This window comes from Spermophilus citellus, assembly GCF_964194105.1.
Source record: "Spermophilus citellus genome assembly, chromosome: 2".
NCBI classification, from domain to species: domain Eukaryota; kingdom Metazoa; phylum Chordata; class Mammalia; order Rodentia; family Sciuridae; genus Spermophilus; species Spermophilus citellus.
In genome coordinates this window covers 280,926-297,151 of record NC_138183.1, presented here as the reverse complement: position 1 = coordinate 297,151, position 16,226 = coordinate 280,926, and the positions used below count along the sequence as shown (strand labels likewise).

Here is a 16,226-nt window from a genome sequence, read left to right as displayed (position 1 = left end):
GCATGAGCATCTTTGGTCCCCACGCCACCCAGAGGACTAGGCAGCCACAGTGAGGAAGCTGCTGCACAGGCAGGGCCGCTGCACAGGCAGGGCCGCTGCACTCCGCGCCTTCGCAACAGGCCCAGTCTGTGCTCCCAGCTTCCTGGGTGTGAGCTACTGCTGGCCACATGCAGAGCTGTATGGTTCTCAGATAAGAAACCAGGGCTTTACTCTTCATCTACTCCTTCCATTCACTGCAGAACATGCTGAGCTGAGTTTGTCTGAGTGCAGGGCATATGTCCATCTCCCGTCTCCCTGTTTTCCAGGGCAAGGCTCCAGCTCTATCGGACACAGGACATGGGCTGGGGCGTGCGGTCCCTGCAGGACATCCCATTGGGCACCTTTGTCTGCGAGTAAGTGGGTCTGGGGTCACTCAAGTCGGCTGGCTACATGAGTCATTTCTGGGACACCTGCATGTCTGCACTCCAGGAAAAGCTCTCAGAGCAGGCCCATCCAGTCGCTTGGGAGGGGGTTGCAGCAGAGGCCCTGGTCACACTCACCCTCCAAGCAGCAGCTCACTGTCTGCCACTGGTCATTGCCCACACTCTTTGCCTGTAGTCATGCTCTGCCTCAGGAATGACCACAGAAGCTTGTTCATGGGGCCGTGGGCGCACTGTCCCCTCTCTTCACTGCAGGTATGTCGGGGAGCTGATCTCAGATTCGGAAGCCGATGTTCGGGAAGAAGACTCTTACCTCTTCGACCTAGACAACAAGGTGATGTGCTGTGAGGGGCTGGGCATGAGGAGCTGGCTGCAACCCTGAAATGTGGGTGTGAGCTCTGGTTCTGTGCCACTGGCCCTGGAGACAGACCTGCTGAGCCCTGGACAGGGAGTGAACTCCTGAGGGGGAGCCCAGCTCATGCTGCAGGCCACTCTCCTCACACCCCACTGCACCTCTAGAGCCTGAGATGGAGGGGCCGTGTGCTTGACAGGCAGAGGGACAGAAGGGAACTGCACTGTAGATGGAAGGCCTGGGCCAGAATGCCAGCAGGCGCATCTCTCGTTCACTTGGGGTATGCCGAGCTGAGGAACTGCCCTGGGGACTGTCGAGGCCTCCGCCATTTTGCTGGCTCACAAACCCACTACATCCCTTCAAATGGCTCAAAGTGCTGGAGCACTTTGCTGGTTGAGCCTTTGACTTGTTCCCCTGAAGCTCCTGAGTCCGGAAGTGCTCTCCTAGAACACTCCGGAGATGCCGAGCCAGCACTGGTTGGTAGGGACGTTAGGTTTTCTCACCTTTGACAGTAGCCACCAGACCGCAGAAACAGTATAGTCCCTGCAAATGAGTGCCTCCACAGACCCTAGGTTGTGGTCCCCACAGTCCTCTCCTGGGAGGCCCAGCCCCGTGGTTCAACATGCTCCCCCAGAGAGGCTGGGTGCTGGGGTTCTGGCTCTCTGATGTCTGTGTGTGCAGGGACGCCAGGCCTGAGCGAGGGCAGCTTGTGTGCTCCTGGCAGGCGTCCGGTGCCGTGGGTGCTGTGACTTCTCCTGGGAACTGTGGCTAGTGCTCCTCCTATTGATTGGTGGTGCCTGTCCTGGTGGACGCTGTGTCTCTTCTGGGTGCCACAGGCCTCCTTCCTGTGTGGCTTTCTTGCCTCCTTGCTATGCCCTCAGCAAGTTTGGTCCTTGTTCCTGTTGGGGTCTGACTTACCAGTCTTCTCCTGTATGCCTGTTTGGCTTTCGTGATGCCCTAGTTAGAGTGTGGACCCAAGTGAGTTCCGGAAGTCACACTTGAGCCCTCACATTTGGGTCCATGCCCCATGGACTTGGTCAGCTCAGGTTTTATTTTCCGCCTGGATGCCTGTCTCTTGCACCCTGGCTGGGAGACCACCGTCCCTGCTGTAGTGACTGTTACCACAGCTCAAGTGTCCCCAGTGCCTGGGCTTGCCCACCCAAGTCTCAGGTACTGATTTCCACATGTACTGGAGCCCTCGACGAGGGCCTTGGTCTTCATCATTTCATGTAGGTTTTGAAATCAGCTTGAAACTCCCGTGGGATTCACTGGGGGTATGCCGAGCTGAGGAACTGCGCTGGGAGCTGTTGAGGGATTCACCATTTTGCTGGCTCACAAGCACACTGCATCCCTTCGAGTGGCTCAGGCGACTCTGGTGCACCCTGGGTTTCTGTGGTCTGATGTTGGGTCTTCTGTGGAGCTTCCCTTAATCAAATGGATTTTTGCTTTTCCCTTTGGGTTACCTTTTAAGTCTGTTTCAGCTGTACTAAGTGCACATGCTGGTACAGCCACAGCCAACAGGAGATGTCCACCACCTGAGTCCCCACAACTGCTCACCCTGCCCGCCTTCCCTGAAGGTGAGCTTTTCCTGCATTAGGATGTCCAGTGAGGGGTCTGTGTCTGCCTGTGTCATGCCAGCTACACCACAGTGGCTGCCTGCTTCTCTGACTCAGCAGCTTGTGCTTGCACATGGCCCCGTTGTTTCCAGCTGTCTGCTAGGAACTACCTGCTGTGACTTGAAGCCATCCAGGGTGTGAGTTTTCATTTCCCTTGGTAAACACCTGGGAGTGGAGTCACCAGGTCATGTGGTAAAAGTACATTTAACCTTAAAAGAAACTGCCAGTTTTCCAAGGTGGTTATTCCACTTGTATTCCCACCAGCAACAGAGGAGAGTTCCAGGCATTGTCGTTTTAATTTGCATTTCCTGGGTGGTTGACAGTATTGAACACATTTTCCTGTGCTTATTAGATGTTCTTAGATCTTGTTTTTGTGAAGTAGCTTTAAACATGTGGCCTGTTTGGGTTGGACTGCTTGTCTTCTTGGGTTGTGAGGTCTCTTTGCATCTTCTGACCCCTGAGCACACCAGTGCCTCCCAGGCCCCTGCTCCACTGGGAGCAGACCCCACTGTGTCCACCTGAGCACCACTGTCTCAGGGCCCGAGTGTGTCAGCATCTCAAGTGCCCTGCCTAGATCCTGCCCCACCTGTGCCCCTTCTCACCTGCTTTGGGCCTTTGCTCCAGCTTTACTCTGTTCACAGGGCCCTGGGGGTATGGGCCCTAAGCCGCCTTCTGTGGCTTATCTGCCACAGACCTAGCTGGAGGTTTCTTGACCAGATAAACTTAGGAAGAGCTGCACCAGTGTCTGAGGACCCTGTTGAAGACCTCCTTGAGACTGGCAACAGAAGCCTCTACAGTAGGAACGCGTGAAGGAGGGCGAGGCCCTCACTGTCTCTGTTGTGGAAGGGACTCTAGCTGATTGGGCTAGGCAGGTCTGGAAGGGCTGCTAGCTCCAACGCCGGGACCTGAAGCTCAAGAGTGGCCCTTGGTCTCTGGGAGACCTGCATCGTGCACCTCTGCCTCTGAAGGTCTGTGAGCTACATGCTGATGGGTGGCCATTGTGTGCCCCAAGGGCTATGCACACCAGCTTGCTGTCCTTTGGGGGTGTCTCTGGGGTTCTGAGCTCACTGGAGATTCTTTTCAGATGTGAGAGTGTGCTGTGGGCTACCATGGATGCCACTGAAGCCTGGGGATGCTTGGTGCAGAGTGGGGCAGTTCCTGGGGTGAGAGGAGGGTTGCTTTAAAGCTCTGTGTGTCATCTCTGGGCCTGTAGTTCTGGACAGAAGCACCAAAAGAGAGCAACAACCAGGGGGCCCCGCCTGGGCTCCAGTCCTGCAGGAAGCACCTTCCCCTCTGGCGGCTGGGCGATGGGTGTGCAGATGGGCACCCTGTGTTTCCAGTGGGCGAAAGCGAGTCCCAGCAGTGTGGTGAGTGGTGAGCACCAGCCAGGCATCTGTGCAGAGGCAGCTGCTCTTCAACAAGGAGAGGGCTGTCCCATGACCATGCTGCGCCTTGCCAGGTCTCACACATGTGTGCCAGCTCCCTTGGTCCCTGCCCCAGTGCTTCCTGCCAACTGGGAGGATGGGCTGGAGCTCAGTGGCAGTTTGTCGGAGGTACTGTGTTTTTCTGTTTCCGTCTAGGGGGCTGGGTTCATTGTTTCTGTTCAGCAAAGAATTGAAGAACAAGCCACAGAGATAGCAAACAAGCAGCAGGTTTATTCCAAAAGCACCAGTGACAGACTTCTCCAAAGAGAAGGGACCCCCAAGCTGGGAGTCCAATGGGGGAGTTTTGGCCTGTTCTTTTTATGGTCTCTGGAATTTCCTCCTTTCATCATCTCCTCTCCTGTCCCTGCTCCCCTGGCTATTCATTGGTGTTCCCTGTGTCCACACATCTGCTTTAGTTTCTCTATTGGGTCCCCTGCTTGTGTCCACGAGCACTTGTGCCAAGCAGGAAGTTGACCTCTTTGGAAGGCCCTCTCCATGCTCCTTTGGCCTGGCCCTGCCCTGGTGACTTCACTCACCATCTTGCCCTTGCCGCCTCTGCCCTTCCACATCTCCCTCACTTCAGCGGGTCCTGGAAGGAAGTTTGTGGCGCCTGATTCCTGTCCTCTGGATGGGAATGGTCCTCCCCTTCCCCTTCCACCTGACGTCTCTGTACCATGGAGATTCTGAGCTGTGTTTCATGGGGCTTCTGTCATGTCACCCCTTGTACATTTGTTAAATGAAATGCTTCTTTATGAAAAACAAACCTTAGCTTCCGAGTCACCCTAGTGGGAGGGGGCAGGAAGCCTCACACTGGCCATTTAGCTGCCTGTTCCAAGGTGAGGAGGTGGCATAAAAACTACGGGTTGCAAAGCAAGTTTGGTCTTTTTATTTCTTCTGGGTCGAGTGGCCCTGTGGACTGTGGATTTTCTCTGCTCAGTGTGCTCTGACCAGTTACAGCCATTCTTTGTCTCCTGTGCTCCTGCTTTCTGGCACCCACCAGGCTGCTCCGTCCAGCCCATCCACACCTGGAGCCAGCCCTTTGCCCAGGGCGTCGCCTTCCTTTCTGGAGAATGACTTTCAGACCCAGCTCTCATTGCTGTTAGGGTGCATTGCCAGCGATGAAGGAACCGGGGTTTTGCTGGTTCTCAGCGATGTTTCCAGTCCATGTTTTGAGGCAGGGCTTTTACCCAGCTGGTTTGATTCCATCCTTGTGTCTCTTAAGTGAAAATCTTGTTTGCTGGGAATTCTGGTTTTAGGTCCTCATTGGCATCCAGCGGCAGTAGGCACAGATGACTGTTGGATGTGCTGGCTGCCTCTGTGGTGGGGCCTTTGGGTACGCTCCACTCAGGACACATGAAGTATTGTGTTTCACTTCTCGGTGGTTGTCACCAGTGAGATTTCATTTCGGTTCATTTATGTTTTGGAATTATGATTTTTAATCTCACAGAAGATTTCATACTTTAAAATTAGAGTAGTATGTTGCTTCTGTCCATGTCCTTAGTACTCCTGTGCCTGCTGCCTGAGTCTGGGAGCTCAGAGACCACAGGGGCTCTGGTGCAGTACTTGGCATCTGGTGAGGGCCATGGCCTGGTGCCTCATCAGCACCTCCACTTGTTGTTTCCCTGCGCAGAGAGGCGGCAGCTCTGGAGCCCCTTTCCTCGGGTGTGGTCCCCCCCAGGGCTGCCTCAGGACCTGGCCATCTCTCGACATGTTCTTGGGCAGTGTGAAGGACGTGGAGATATTCTGACCACAGCAGCTGTCCTCTGCTACCAGTAACCATTTGTAGAACTGTGACAGTGCAGGCACAGTCCTTCTCACACAAGGAGTGGTATAGAGTGTGTGTGTGTGTGTGTGTGTGTCACCCTCTCTGCCTGTCCTGTACCACAGGGTCAGCGTGCTGTCATGACGGGACATGCAGCTCTCAGCCTTTTCACCCAGGGCATCGGGATTGAGGTTGGCTCTTGCTGGCTTTACAGAAGGCATTGAGGTGACTGACTGTGAAGAGACACTTGGTTTGACATTCACCGTCACCAGAGGGTCCCTGAAGCTGGTGACCTGCTCGGTGGCGAGTTAACAGTGGTGGATTTTGATTAGAATCCACACCTGAGGGCTGGGGATGTGGCTCAAGCGGTAGCGCGCTCGCCTGGCATGCGTGCAGCCCGGGTTCGATCCTCAGCACCGCATACCAACAAAGATGTTGTGTCCGCCGAGAACTAAAAAATAAATATTAAAAATTCTCTCTCTCTCTCTCCTCTCTAACTCTCTCCTCTCTCACTCTCTCTTTAAAAAAAAAAAAAAAAAAAAAGAATCCACACCTGATTCTTTTTATCATCTGCTTCTCTTCCGAGACCTCTGCTTCCTGAGTTGTCTTGCACTGGGAGCACCCTGGTTCTCCTGGTTGTGGGCAGCTGTCACCTCTGCACAGGGACACCCACCCCAGGGCAGGGTCTAGTTCCCCTGGGGTAGATCACATCAGGCTGTCCTCCTCCTGGTGTCCCATGGAGTGCATGCCTGAGCCTCTTGGGGCAGGCCCAGGTCATGGGTTGCTGTGTCTTTTATTTTGGTGGTTGCTGTGGAGTTTGCTCCCACCGTGGCCTCTGAGGGCATCTGTTCTTGTGGGGGACTAGTCTGTGTCGACAACTCTGACTGTCCTGGAATCCAGGCTTCACCTCATCCCAGTGTTAAAACACTGGGGAGCTGTCTCCTGCCCTGTGCTTCCCTGTGGTTGATGTGGGTTTGGGCCTCTTAACCTCTGTGAGTACCATTGGGCCTCCCATGAATGCTAATGCAGATGTGACCAGGAGGCCAGGAGCAACCTCTAGCACCAACCCTCTCCTCCACAGGACTCGGGTCTGTGCACATGTCTCCTCAGCACATCCCCTCCTGGTTGTGCTCTTCTGAGCTGGCTGTTCCCTGACATGCTGATGGTCCTCTGCTGTGTGGTATCCGTACCGCAAGCTCAGCTATTCAGGCTGTCGTATTCTGGTGGCGCAGGCTGGGTACACAGCAAGGGTGGTCACAGCCTCTCCTGGAAGCACCTGGGGTCTGTCCAGCCTGGGCAGCTCCATGCAATCCTGTAGGACAGTGCCCGGGCCCTTGCTGCTGTTGACCTGGGTCTCCTGTGTTCCTCACTATGCAGCCTCTGTTTAGGCAGCAGCAGCATCTCAGTCTGGATCCCTAGGTGGGAAACTCTGCATCTGAAGGGCTCCTGGGTTGGTGCGGTTCACCCAGTCTCCATCCTACTGTGATCCAGATGAGTCTGTGGGCTGGCTGGAGCCCTGGTCCTCTCTGCCCTCAAGTTAGCAAGAAGCCCTCTTTCTGTGTCCTGGCATAGGTCTATACAGAGGCCCTGCCCTGCCCTTCCAAGTCTCTGCGTTGTTGCCACAGCCCTCAGGAGAAGATCCCTTGAGTGTCCTGGGGCTGAGGGCATTCCTGGGCGCCACTGCTGGGCTGCGGCCTCTGCGACTATCTTGCTTTCTCGCCCCTAGGATGGAGAGGTATACTGCATTGACGCACGGTTCTACGGGAACGTCAGCCGGTTCATAAACCACCACTGCGAGCCCAACCTCGTGCCCGTGCGCGTCTTCATGTCTCACCAGGACCTGCGGTTTCCCAGGATCGCCTTCTTCAGCACCCGCCTGATCCAGGCTGGAGAACAGCTGGGGTACGTAGGGCCTCCCAGGTGCAGCAGGAGGGGCGGGTGTGGGCATTGCTTCCTGGTCACGCATGTGCTGCCAGAGTGGGGCGCTCTCTGACCATCAGAGCCTGGATGGGACAGTCTGGGGAGGGCAGCCTGCCTGACCACCTGGGTCTGGCTGTAGAGGTGCTGAGTTCTGCTCCCCCAGGTTTGACTACGGGGAACGCTTCTGGGACATCAAGGGCAAGCTCTTCAGCTGCCGCTGTGGCTCCCCCAAGTGCCGGCACTCGAGTGCAGCCCTGGCCCAGCGGCAGGCCAGTGCCTCTCAGGAGGCCCAGGAGAACGGCCTGCCAGACACCAGCTCCGCGGCTGCCACTGACCCCCTATGAGATGCAGCAGGGCCAGCGGGAGGCTGGAGATCAGATTCTGATGGACTGAAGTTAGGAGAGGAGGCGGTGCAGAGGGACCAGGGGTGCAGACCCCCCAGCAGTGCTCCAGACCTGGGGCAACCCGGCCTGTTGCTCAGGCTGGGGCACACTTTGGACTGTGTGCCTCACAAGACGCTGGGGCTCCACATGGCGTGACCTTGTGAGTTTCCCGTGGTGGTTTGTCTTTGCGACGTTCCTCGTTTCTTCCTCTGATCTCTGAGGTCCTCACTCCACCACTGGGTTGGTTTTTTTCTCCAGTCCAGCCCAGACTCCTGTGTGGCACCCGCCAAAACCACCATCACCCACAGCTGCTCCGTTAGACCTGCCTACCCTCTCCCTATGTGGCTGGTGCCTGCTCCCAGGTGCCGCAGGGAGAACCCTCCCTCCTGTCACAGCCTGGGCGAGGTCAGGCAGAAAACGTGGGTCTGCTTTTTAAAGAAATCCTATATCTAGTCCTATGTATCAAAACTCTAACTGGCGCTTCTTTGTGAGGAAGCAGTTGGTGCAGATGGACCTGCACCCGCCCAGCCAGGCCTTGAGGCTGGCCCCCTCTGATGATCTGAAGCCACCTGCGATGACGTCGAGTCAGCTGATTTGCTTCCTACCCTTATCGAACACAAGGACAGACAAAGAATAAACACAACACAGACAACGGTGCTGAACCTGGTGTGGTTTCTACTCACCACCTGAAAATAAACTATCAACTGTAAAAAGAGAACAAAGTGATTTTAGAATAAAATGCAGGAAAAACTTTTTTAAAACGTTAGTCTTGTAGTTGAATAAATTTGCCGTCGCCTTTTGTGTGGCGGCCTGGCAGGTCATGTACTTTTTTTGGCATATACCTTTCTAAATACTGTAACTAGTGCAGCAACCGTGGGTTTTTTTGTGTGACTCTTCTAAAACATTCATATTGCAGTCATGTTTATTTTTTCTGTTAAAATGTTTTTGACAGTTTTAAGAGCAGTCTTTTGGCTCAGACCATTTCTTGTTCTGTTTTCAATGAAATCAATAAAAAAGAAGTACTTTAAGTGGAGTTTCACTGTGGCACCACGCTGTGCTGGTCTCTGCAGAGCCCCACACATGCATGTGCCGCCCTGGGCACTGGGGCCAGGCTCTGCCTGCTGCCCCACGTCCCCCATGCAGACTGCAGGGAAGCCTTTGGTGAGTGCCCTTGCCGGGTGGCTGGCGTGCCTGTGCGTGCGTGCGTGTGTCCGGTGCCAGGATTTGGGGCCAGGAATCATGCTAAAGACCTCTGTGAGGCAGAGGCGAGCCCCCACATCCCTGAGTGGGTCTGGTCAGCACAGTAGGGCTGGAGCTGGGCCTCCTGCTGTGCTCCTGCAGGGCTGGCCTCATTCGCCACAGGAGAGCTTGTAAGCTCTATGAAAAATAGATTAGAGGCTCTGGTTTTCAACATAGTTCACTCATTAGGCGCTTCACAGAGGGAGAGCAGCCCTCCTGCACTTGGCAAGCAGCCCAAGCAGGTTGCCTTCCTTCAGGCTGTGGCCACTCCACGTCAGGCGCTGTCGGGCCAGGGAAGAGGCCAGTTTCCTCCAGGAGCACTTGGACCTTGGCCCACACATGCTCAGGGTGGGTTTGTGATGCAGAGCTGGCAGATCACCTCAGCCTGGAGGTGGCAGAAGGAGCTGCCTGGAACTTGGATATAAGGCACAGTTGACCCCACCAGGCCTGGGAGGGGAGGTAACCTGGGACGGCTTGCAGTGGGTCAGTTGACCACGTTTTGCATCTGGATCACCTGCCTGTTCTGGGTCAGGTGCTGGATGTACAGCAGCTGTGCGCTGAATCAGACCCAGGCCAGCTGAGGAGCTCTGGGGCATCAGGAAGGTGAGCAATAAAGGGGGAAACCTGGTGGGGCCAGGGCCCCTCCATAGACCTCATCATGGCCAATTTTGACCATTTGAAACAGGAACCTACCTCGTGAGCCTGATGTGGGCTGCAGTGTCTCACTGAACCTAGACTGCTCTATGGTGGTCACTGTGGCCCCAGCAGTGGGGCTGGGTGGCACTGTGATGGGAGTATCTGCCTCATCTCCCCTCTTCCCTTTTGTTCTCTTTGGATAAATTAAAATCTAAAGCCCAGGGTCAGGGCGGAGAGTGAAGTTCAGTGGTAGAATGCTTACCTAGTTTCTGCCAGGCCCTGGGTTTGCTCCTTAGAACTGCAAAATGTAAAAAAATTAATAAAAAAATAAGTAAAACCTGGGGTTAAATCTAAAACCATGGAGGTGATTCTTGAGTTCCTGTAGCAACCAGAGCCCCTTACCTGGGCAAATTATTAACACTGGACAAAGCCCCAGTGTCTGTCCTGGGCCATGAGAGAAAAGTGGGCAGGTGGGAAGGCCCCCGCTTGCTGGTTGGGTGGGGGTCTGGGTGGGAAACTGAATTTCACGTTTGTGTGAAGGTGTGATTTGCAGTGCAGTGTGCCCACCTCATGAATCTGGCTCCCTCAGTCTGAAGGCGCCCTCACCAGGTGGCCTTCTGCTTATCTGGTAGAGGTCCTTCCCGCTGGTCCCCGCCCCCACAGGGCCCCAGCTGTGTTGGTGCTTTTTGGATCCAGTGTGGTTTTGCCTGCTCTGGAACAGGAGGGTGCCGTGGGCTTCTCCCTGTGCCGCTTCTGCTCTGGCTTGTGCAGTGTCAGTGCCGTGACCTTTCCCACCTGGACGAGGACCCAGTGCTGGGAGCTCCCTGCCGAGAAGGGAGGCGGAGAGCGCCCTCGGGTCTGCCACTTCATTGCTTGTTTTCTAGTCTCTGCTCTCCCCCCTTCAAGACGGGGTCTTGGCCGGCCTGGGCCTCCCAGGCTCAAGGGCCTCCCAGGCTGGGGCTGCAGGTGAATGATGCACCCAGCTCCCCTCGTCTTTTCTCTCTTTCTCTCTTTCTCTCTCTCTCTTTCTCTCTCTCTCTCTCTCTCTCTCTCTCTCTCTCTCCCCCCCCCCTCCCTCCCTCCCTTCCTCCCTTCCTTTCTTTTTCTTTTTTTCTTTTTTTTTTTTTTTTTTTTTTTTACCAGGGATTGAACCCAGGGTGCTTAACCACGGAGCCCCATCCCCCAACCCCTTTTTTGTATTTTATTTAGAGACAAGGTCTTGCTGAGATGCTCAGGGCCTCAGTCTCCTAAGCCGCCACGCCTGACCCCCTCATGGGTTCTTTGTTGACTGCACTGTGTTTTCTGTTAGAGATTGCTCTGGAGTTCATACTATTCATCTTCTGTTTACCATGTGGTCTACTTTCCTGTTACTGACCACCCTCAAAGCCTTTGTGACAGTGTGCGTGTCCCTCCCTATAGCTTGCACTCCCAAGGCATCGCCCACACCCTCTCGCGGGCTGGGCTCTGTGAGGCCATAGTCAGTTTAGAACATGGCCTTTCTCCCCAGAGAAACTGAGCCCAGCGCCATTGTGTCTCCCCAGTGCTCCTGGCCAGACCACCCTGCTCTGCCTCCGGAGGTTGCGCCTGCTTGGGCGCCTGTGTGGTCTGGGGTCTCTGCCAGCTGCTGTGAGGCTTGGCTGCTCTGCAGCGTACCAGTCTCTCCTCTGGGACATGATGCTCTGTCGTCTGCCTGCTGGTCGATGGGCATGGCGGTGAGTCATGCTGCTGCGAGCTGGCTCTCATGTGGGGCTGTGTGCTTCCACTCCTCCTGGACTTCCACGCCTAGAGGAGGAGCTGCCAGCCCACGTGGCAGCTCTTCAGCCTTTGAAGGTCCTCCATATATTCTGAGCGCAGGAGTGGAGGTTCCCTGCATCTGTACTACCACTTCCTGTCATCCATCTTTTATATATATATATATTTTTTGGTGCTGGGGATTGAACCCAGGGGTACTGTGCCACTAAACCACACCACAGCCCTTTTTGTTTTTTATTTTGAGACAGGGTCTTGCTAAGTTGCCCAGACTGGCCTGGAACTTGCCACCCCCTGTCTTGGCCTCCCGAGTTGCTGGGACTCAGGTCTAGCTTGTTCATCTGTTGATACAGCCATCCTACTGGCTATGAAGTGCTGTCTCACGGTGGTTTTGATTTGCATTCCCTAATGACTATGTTTTTATGCACTTATTGGCTGTTTGTGTTTCTTTGGAGAAACATCTATTGGAGTCCTTTGCATATTTTTAAACTGGGTTGTCCCCTTCCTGATTTACTGGAGTTCTCTGTGTGCTCCAGACACAGTCCTCTTATTGAAAGTGCTCCCCCCCCCCACTTCATATTAGGGACGGGTCTGAGCATCATTCCGTGACTTGTCTTGGTCAATACCATACAATGCATTCCTAGAGCCAAGAGAATAGGGCCACTCCATGCCTACAAGTGGCCTTCTGTTAAACTGTTTATCTATTTTACCATTAACGATTTTCCCTAAAAGTTAAGATACACATTGGCCTAGTACCCCAAAGGGTAGCATTGCCAAGTCACTGCACTTCATCTCTGCACCTCGGGCCCCTGCAGGTTCTTCAAGGGCAGTGACTGGCCAGGAGCCATCCCCTCCTGAAGGGCCCACTGAGGCTCTGCAGCTAGGTCATATCATGCTGCACATTTGTAATACATTATTGGATTGAATTTGCTAATACTGTATTGAGGAATTTTGTATCTGTTCATTAGAGATATTGGTCTGTAGTTTCTTTCTTTGGCAAGAGCAGTGGGCTGAGGATTGAACCTGGGAATGCTCTACCACAGAGCTCCATCCCCAGCAGTTTTAAGTTTTTTATTTTGAGACACACTCTCACTATGTTGCTAAGGCTGGCCTCAAACTTGGGATCCTCTGGCCTTAGCCTCCTGAGCTGCTGGGATCACAGGCCTGGCCGCTGCCTGTCACTGTGCCAGCTGTAGCTTCTTTCTTTTTTTTTTTTTTTCTTTTCTTTCTTTCTTTTTTTTTTTTTTAGTTGTCAATGGATCGATCTCTCTCTCTCTCTCTCTCTCTCTCTCTCTCTCTCTCTCTCTCTCTGTTGTAGGTGGGCACAGTAACTTATTTTTATGTGGTGCTGAGGATCGAACCAAGTGCCTCACGCGTGCTAGGCAGGCGCTCTGTTGCTGAGCCACACCCCCAGCCCTGTAGCTTATTTCTCGCAGTGTCCCATTGGTCTGGGCATCAGGGTCCTGTTGGTCCTATTGGCCTCGTGTTATGAATCAGGGGTGTTGCCTTTGCTTCTTTCTTTGAATGAGACTGTGGAGACTCAGAACTAATGCAAACCGGCTTTTGGGGTTGTTGATTTTTCTCTCTTGTTTTCCTGCTTCCAATGTCTTTGGTTTATGCCCTAGTTTTTTAGCATTGGGATCAGTTTCCTGACTAGTTCTCACATACTTTGTTTGCCTGTGAGCACTGGTTTTTGGTCTCTATGTTTTCAGCGTTAACTGGTTTAAACTGCTGCTGTTTTGCTGAGACTGTGGTTGGGAGTGAGCTGGGACTTCCCAGCTCTCCTGTTTGTCCCGAGTGCCCTTGTCCTCCCTTCATTTCCAAGGCTACTTGGGTGGGAGCTCGCGTCCCATTCGCTGCATTGAGAGGCGCAGTTCCATCGCCTTCCGGCAGCCTCGCTTCTGAAGAGAAGTCAGTGGGCGTCTGCACACCACATCTATTAAGCTTAGCCAGAAAATTTTTTCATTTTAGAAATAGTTTTCAGCTCTAGACATTCCATTTGGTTCTCTTTTACAGCTTCAACTCCTCTTTGAGATTCACTGTTATCTCACATGTTCTTGTTTTCCTGTAACTCTCTGAGCATGTTTATAATAGTACTTCTCACTCTTTGTATTTAATTCTGTCATTTGCCCTGTCTCCTCTGTTTCTGATTTCTCTCCACATGCATCAGGTTTCCTACTTCTATGCATGTCTGCAATTTTCAGTTGGGTGTTGGACAGTAGGGAGACTGTTGTTAAGTGTCTGGATTCTGCTGTCTTCTTTTGGGGAATATTGAGTTGGGGGCTCCTGTGCTTCATGTTCAGCCCAACTAGGGCTCCTGTGAAGGCTCCAGTGCAGATTTCTGGAATTCCTTCTCTTTGGTGCTTGACCCCTCAAATTCCAACCAGCTGTGTTTCCCTGGACTCTGACTGGTCCTGTAATCTCAGTAGGAAGATTGGGCTCTGCTTTATCTCCTCCTCCTTAGACTGGCTGGAAAATTGTTCCCAGTTAGAGAGACAGGCAGGTGAGGGGTTGAAGCATGATTTGTCTGTCTTCTTCCAGGGGTTGATGGCTTACACTTCCTGTTGTCCAGTGTCTAAAACCAGCTCCATGAACTTTTGCCTTATTTTATGGTTTAAGGCAGCATTTTACCTAGTATCTATTACCAGTTACTACTACGTGGTATTCAGAAGCAAAATTAAATATTATATTTTTGTTTTATTTCAAAATGGAATTTGCCAAATACCAATTCCAGTACTGTCTGTTGGGTATGCTGTCCCTGCCCCACAGCTCTTGGCTCTCACCCTGATCTGCATGTCCCGTTTCTGGAGTGCTGTCCCATTGGGTTGTGCCTCCATAACTGCATCCTGTGCCTTCATGGCCTGTTCTAAATAGAAAAGGTCTTCTCCCAGACTTCCCGAGTCTCGGCCGCCATCATGAACCACACAGTAGCATGCAGGCCAGGAAGTTCATGACCAGCTGACAACTTCAGAGGGAACAAATGGCCACTGATGCCCATTACCCTGGGAACTCAACAGCACCTAAATCAGAAACTCAGGAAAAATAGCCAAAATGTGCAAGACCACCCAGACATTACCTTTGTATTGGGTTCAGACCCAAGGTGGCAGGACATCTGGCTTTAGCATGATGGACTGTTCCCTTGGGCTGGGGCTGGGTGGTCGGCTCCCTCCATGCTTATGGCACCACCGGCCTTTTCTGTTGGTGTATTGCCACACCCTGCTGGGCTCCAACCGCATGTGTCTGCATTCTGTGTCTAGATCTCTCCTCCTGGTTCCTTCACTGCTGGGAGGCTGTCTGGCTGTGTGGCCTCCCTCTTCCCCTGGGGAAGAAGGCACAGAGGCTCACAGGACTGAGCAGGGTTCTCACTGGAGACGGTTTGGGCATCACTAATGGTGTCATCAAGTGGGGACATTGTTAAGTGTGCTGAGATGCACAGGAGGCCCACCACAGCACCACCTGGTGACTGCTATGGCTTTCAGGTGGGGCTGTGGGAGCCACGGAAGGCGTGATGGTCCTGCATCTGCAGAGCTCCAGCCCATCTGGAGCTTGGTCTGAGGTGACAGGGATGGTGTGGCCAGGACTGTCCTTGGAGAGACCACTGTGGGTGCTAAGGTGGGAGGGAAGGGGGTCGAGGCAAAGATGGACAGAGCAAGGGAAGGAGCAGCTCTGGACTTAGATCAGGCTGGACATGAGGAAGGCAGCCTGCAGCAGCATCCTCCATGTGGCCCATGGTGCCTATGTCCCCACCGTGTGACGGTTGCCAGGGAGAGCATTGAGCAGCACAGACCAGCTGGGCCTCACAGAGGGCCAGGCACGGAGGGAGACAGGTAACCCTGACGAAGGCATGTGGGGACCTTGGTGGGGAAACAGCTGCTGAGGGCCAGGCTGGCGCCGTCTAGGCCAGGCTTCCGGAGCCTGTGAAGTCATGCACCACATGTGTGCAAGATCACGTTCGGATTTTGATCAATTCCAACCTAGTTTCAGTAGTGTCCACAGCCCTGCTCCAGGACAGGCTCACGGTTGCGTGGCCTCACAATCCACTTGCACCCTGCCAGCCAGCGGGCCTGTGGCATCTTGACCCCCTCCTTGCAGAGCAGCCACAGGCTGGAGGACAGAGCTGGGCCCAGTCAGCCTGCTCAGCCTGGCACGCTCCTTCTCCCCTGCCCACACACCTCTGCCATCACGGGCTCCGAGTCTGCGAACCGAGGCAGGATCTAGGCCTTCCATGGTCATCACCCTGGGGCTTCCTGCACCTCACTTCTATGTTTCCTGTCAGCAGCTGTGTCTTCCCCTGTGGACGCCCGCTCTTCCAGCCTTCTCCACGGCTCCCTGTGGTCAAGACCCCAGGATGCCCTGGTCCTGGCCGTGGGCCTTGCTCTTGGTTGGCTCAGCTCCTGGGGCTCTGCAGGTGGCCTCCCCCACCTGTGTGGTGAGACTGCACCTCCCCTGCCTCCTGCTCTTTACAGCTGCCAGAGCAACGTGCTGCTTCTGCTCCAGGGAGAGCTGGCTTCGCCTTTCCAAGGTTTCCAGAGCCCTGCCAGGCCTGTCCCAGGCCTGGGCTCCTGCCAGGGTGTCAGGTGCTATGTCCCGAGGTGCCCAGAGCTCAACCGTGCCGGCCTGCACCTGTGCCAGCTCCTGGGCCCAGCCCCTGGCTGCTCCCTACCTGGGCACCCAGCCAGTGCCCACTCAGCCCTCCGTCGCCTTTCTCCTGGAGGCAGCAGCTAGC

The 16,226-nt window shown here is 54.2% G+C and overlaps 1 protein-coding gene across 10 annotated transcripts in view; it reads left to right on the top strand.

The window, feature by feature from the left end:
• The window catches only part of EHMT1 (euchromatic histone lysine methyltransferase 1), a 159,451-nt gene extending 150,542 nt beyond the window's left edge, over window positions 1-8,909 (top strand). For all 10 annotated transcript variants that reach the window (XM_081269854.1, XM_081269851.1, XM_081269853.1 and 7 more), the window contains 4 exons: window positions 306-392; window positions 675-753; window positions 7,300-7,475; window positions 7,657-8,909. In XM_081269854.1, the coding sequence (XP_081125980.1) occupies window positions 306-392; window positions 675-753; window positions 7,300-7,475; window positions 7,657-7,837 (523 nt within the window). In that variant the 3' untranslated portion in view covers window positions 7,838-8,909. The remainder of the gene's footprint in view (window positions 1-305; window positions 393-674; window positions 754-7,299; window positions 7,476-7,656) is intronic.
• Window positions 8,910-16,226: the final 7,317 nt, after the last annotated feature.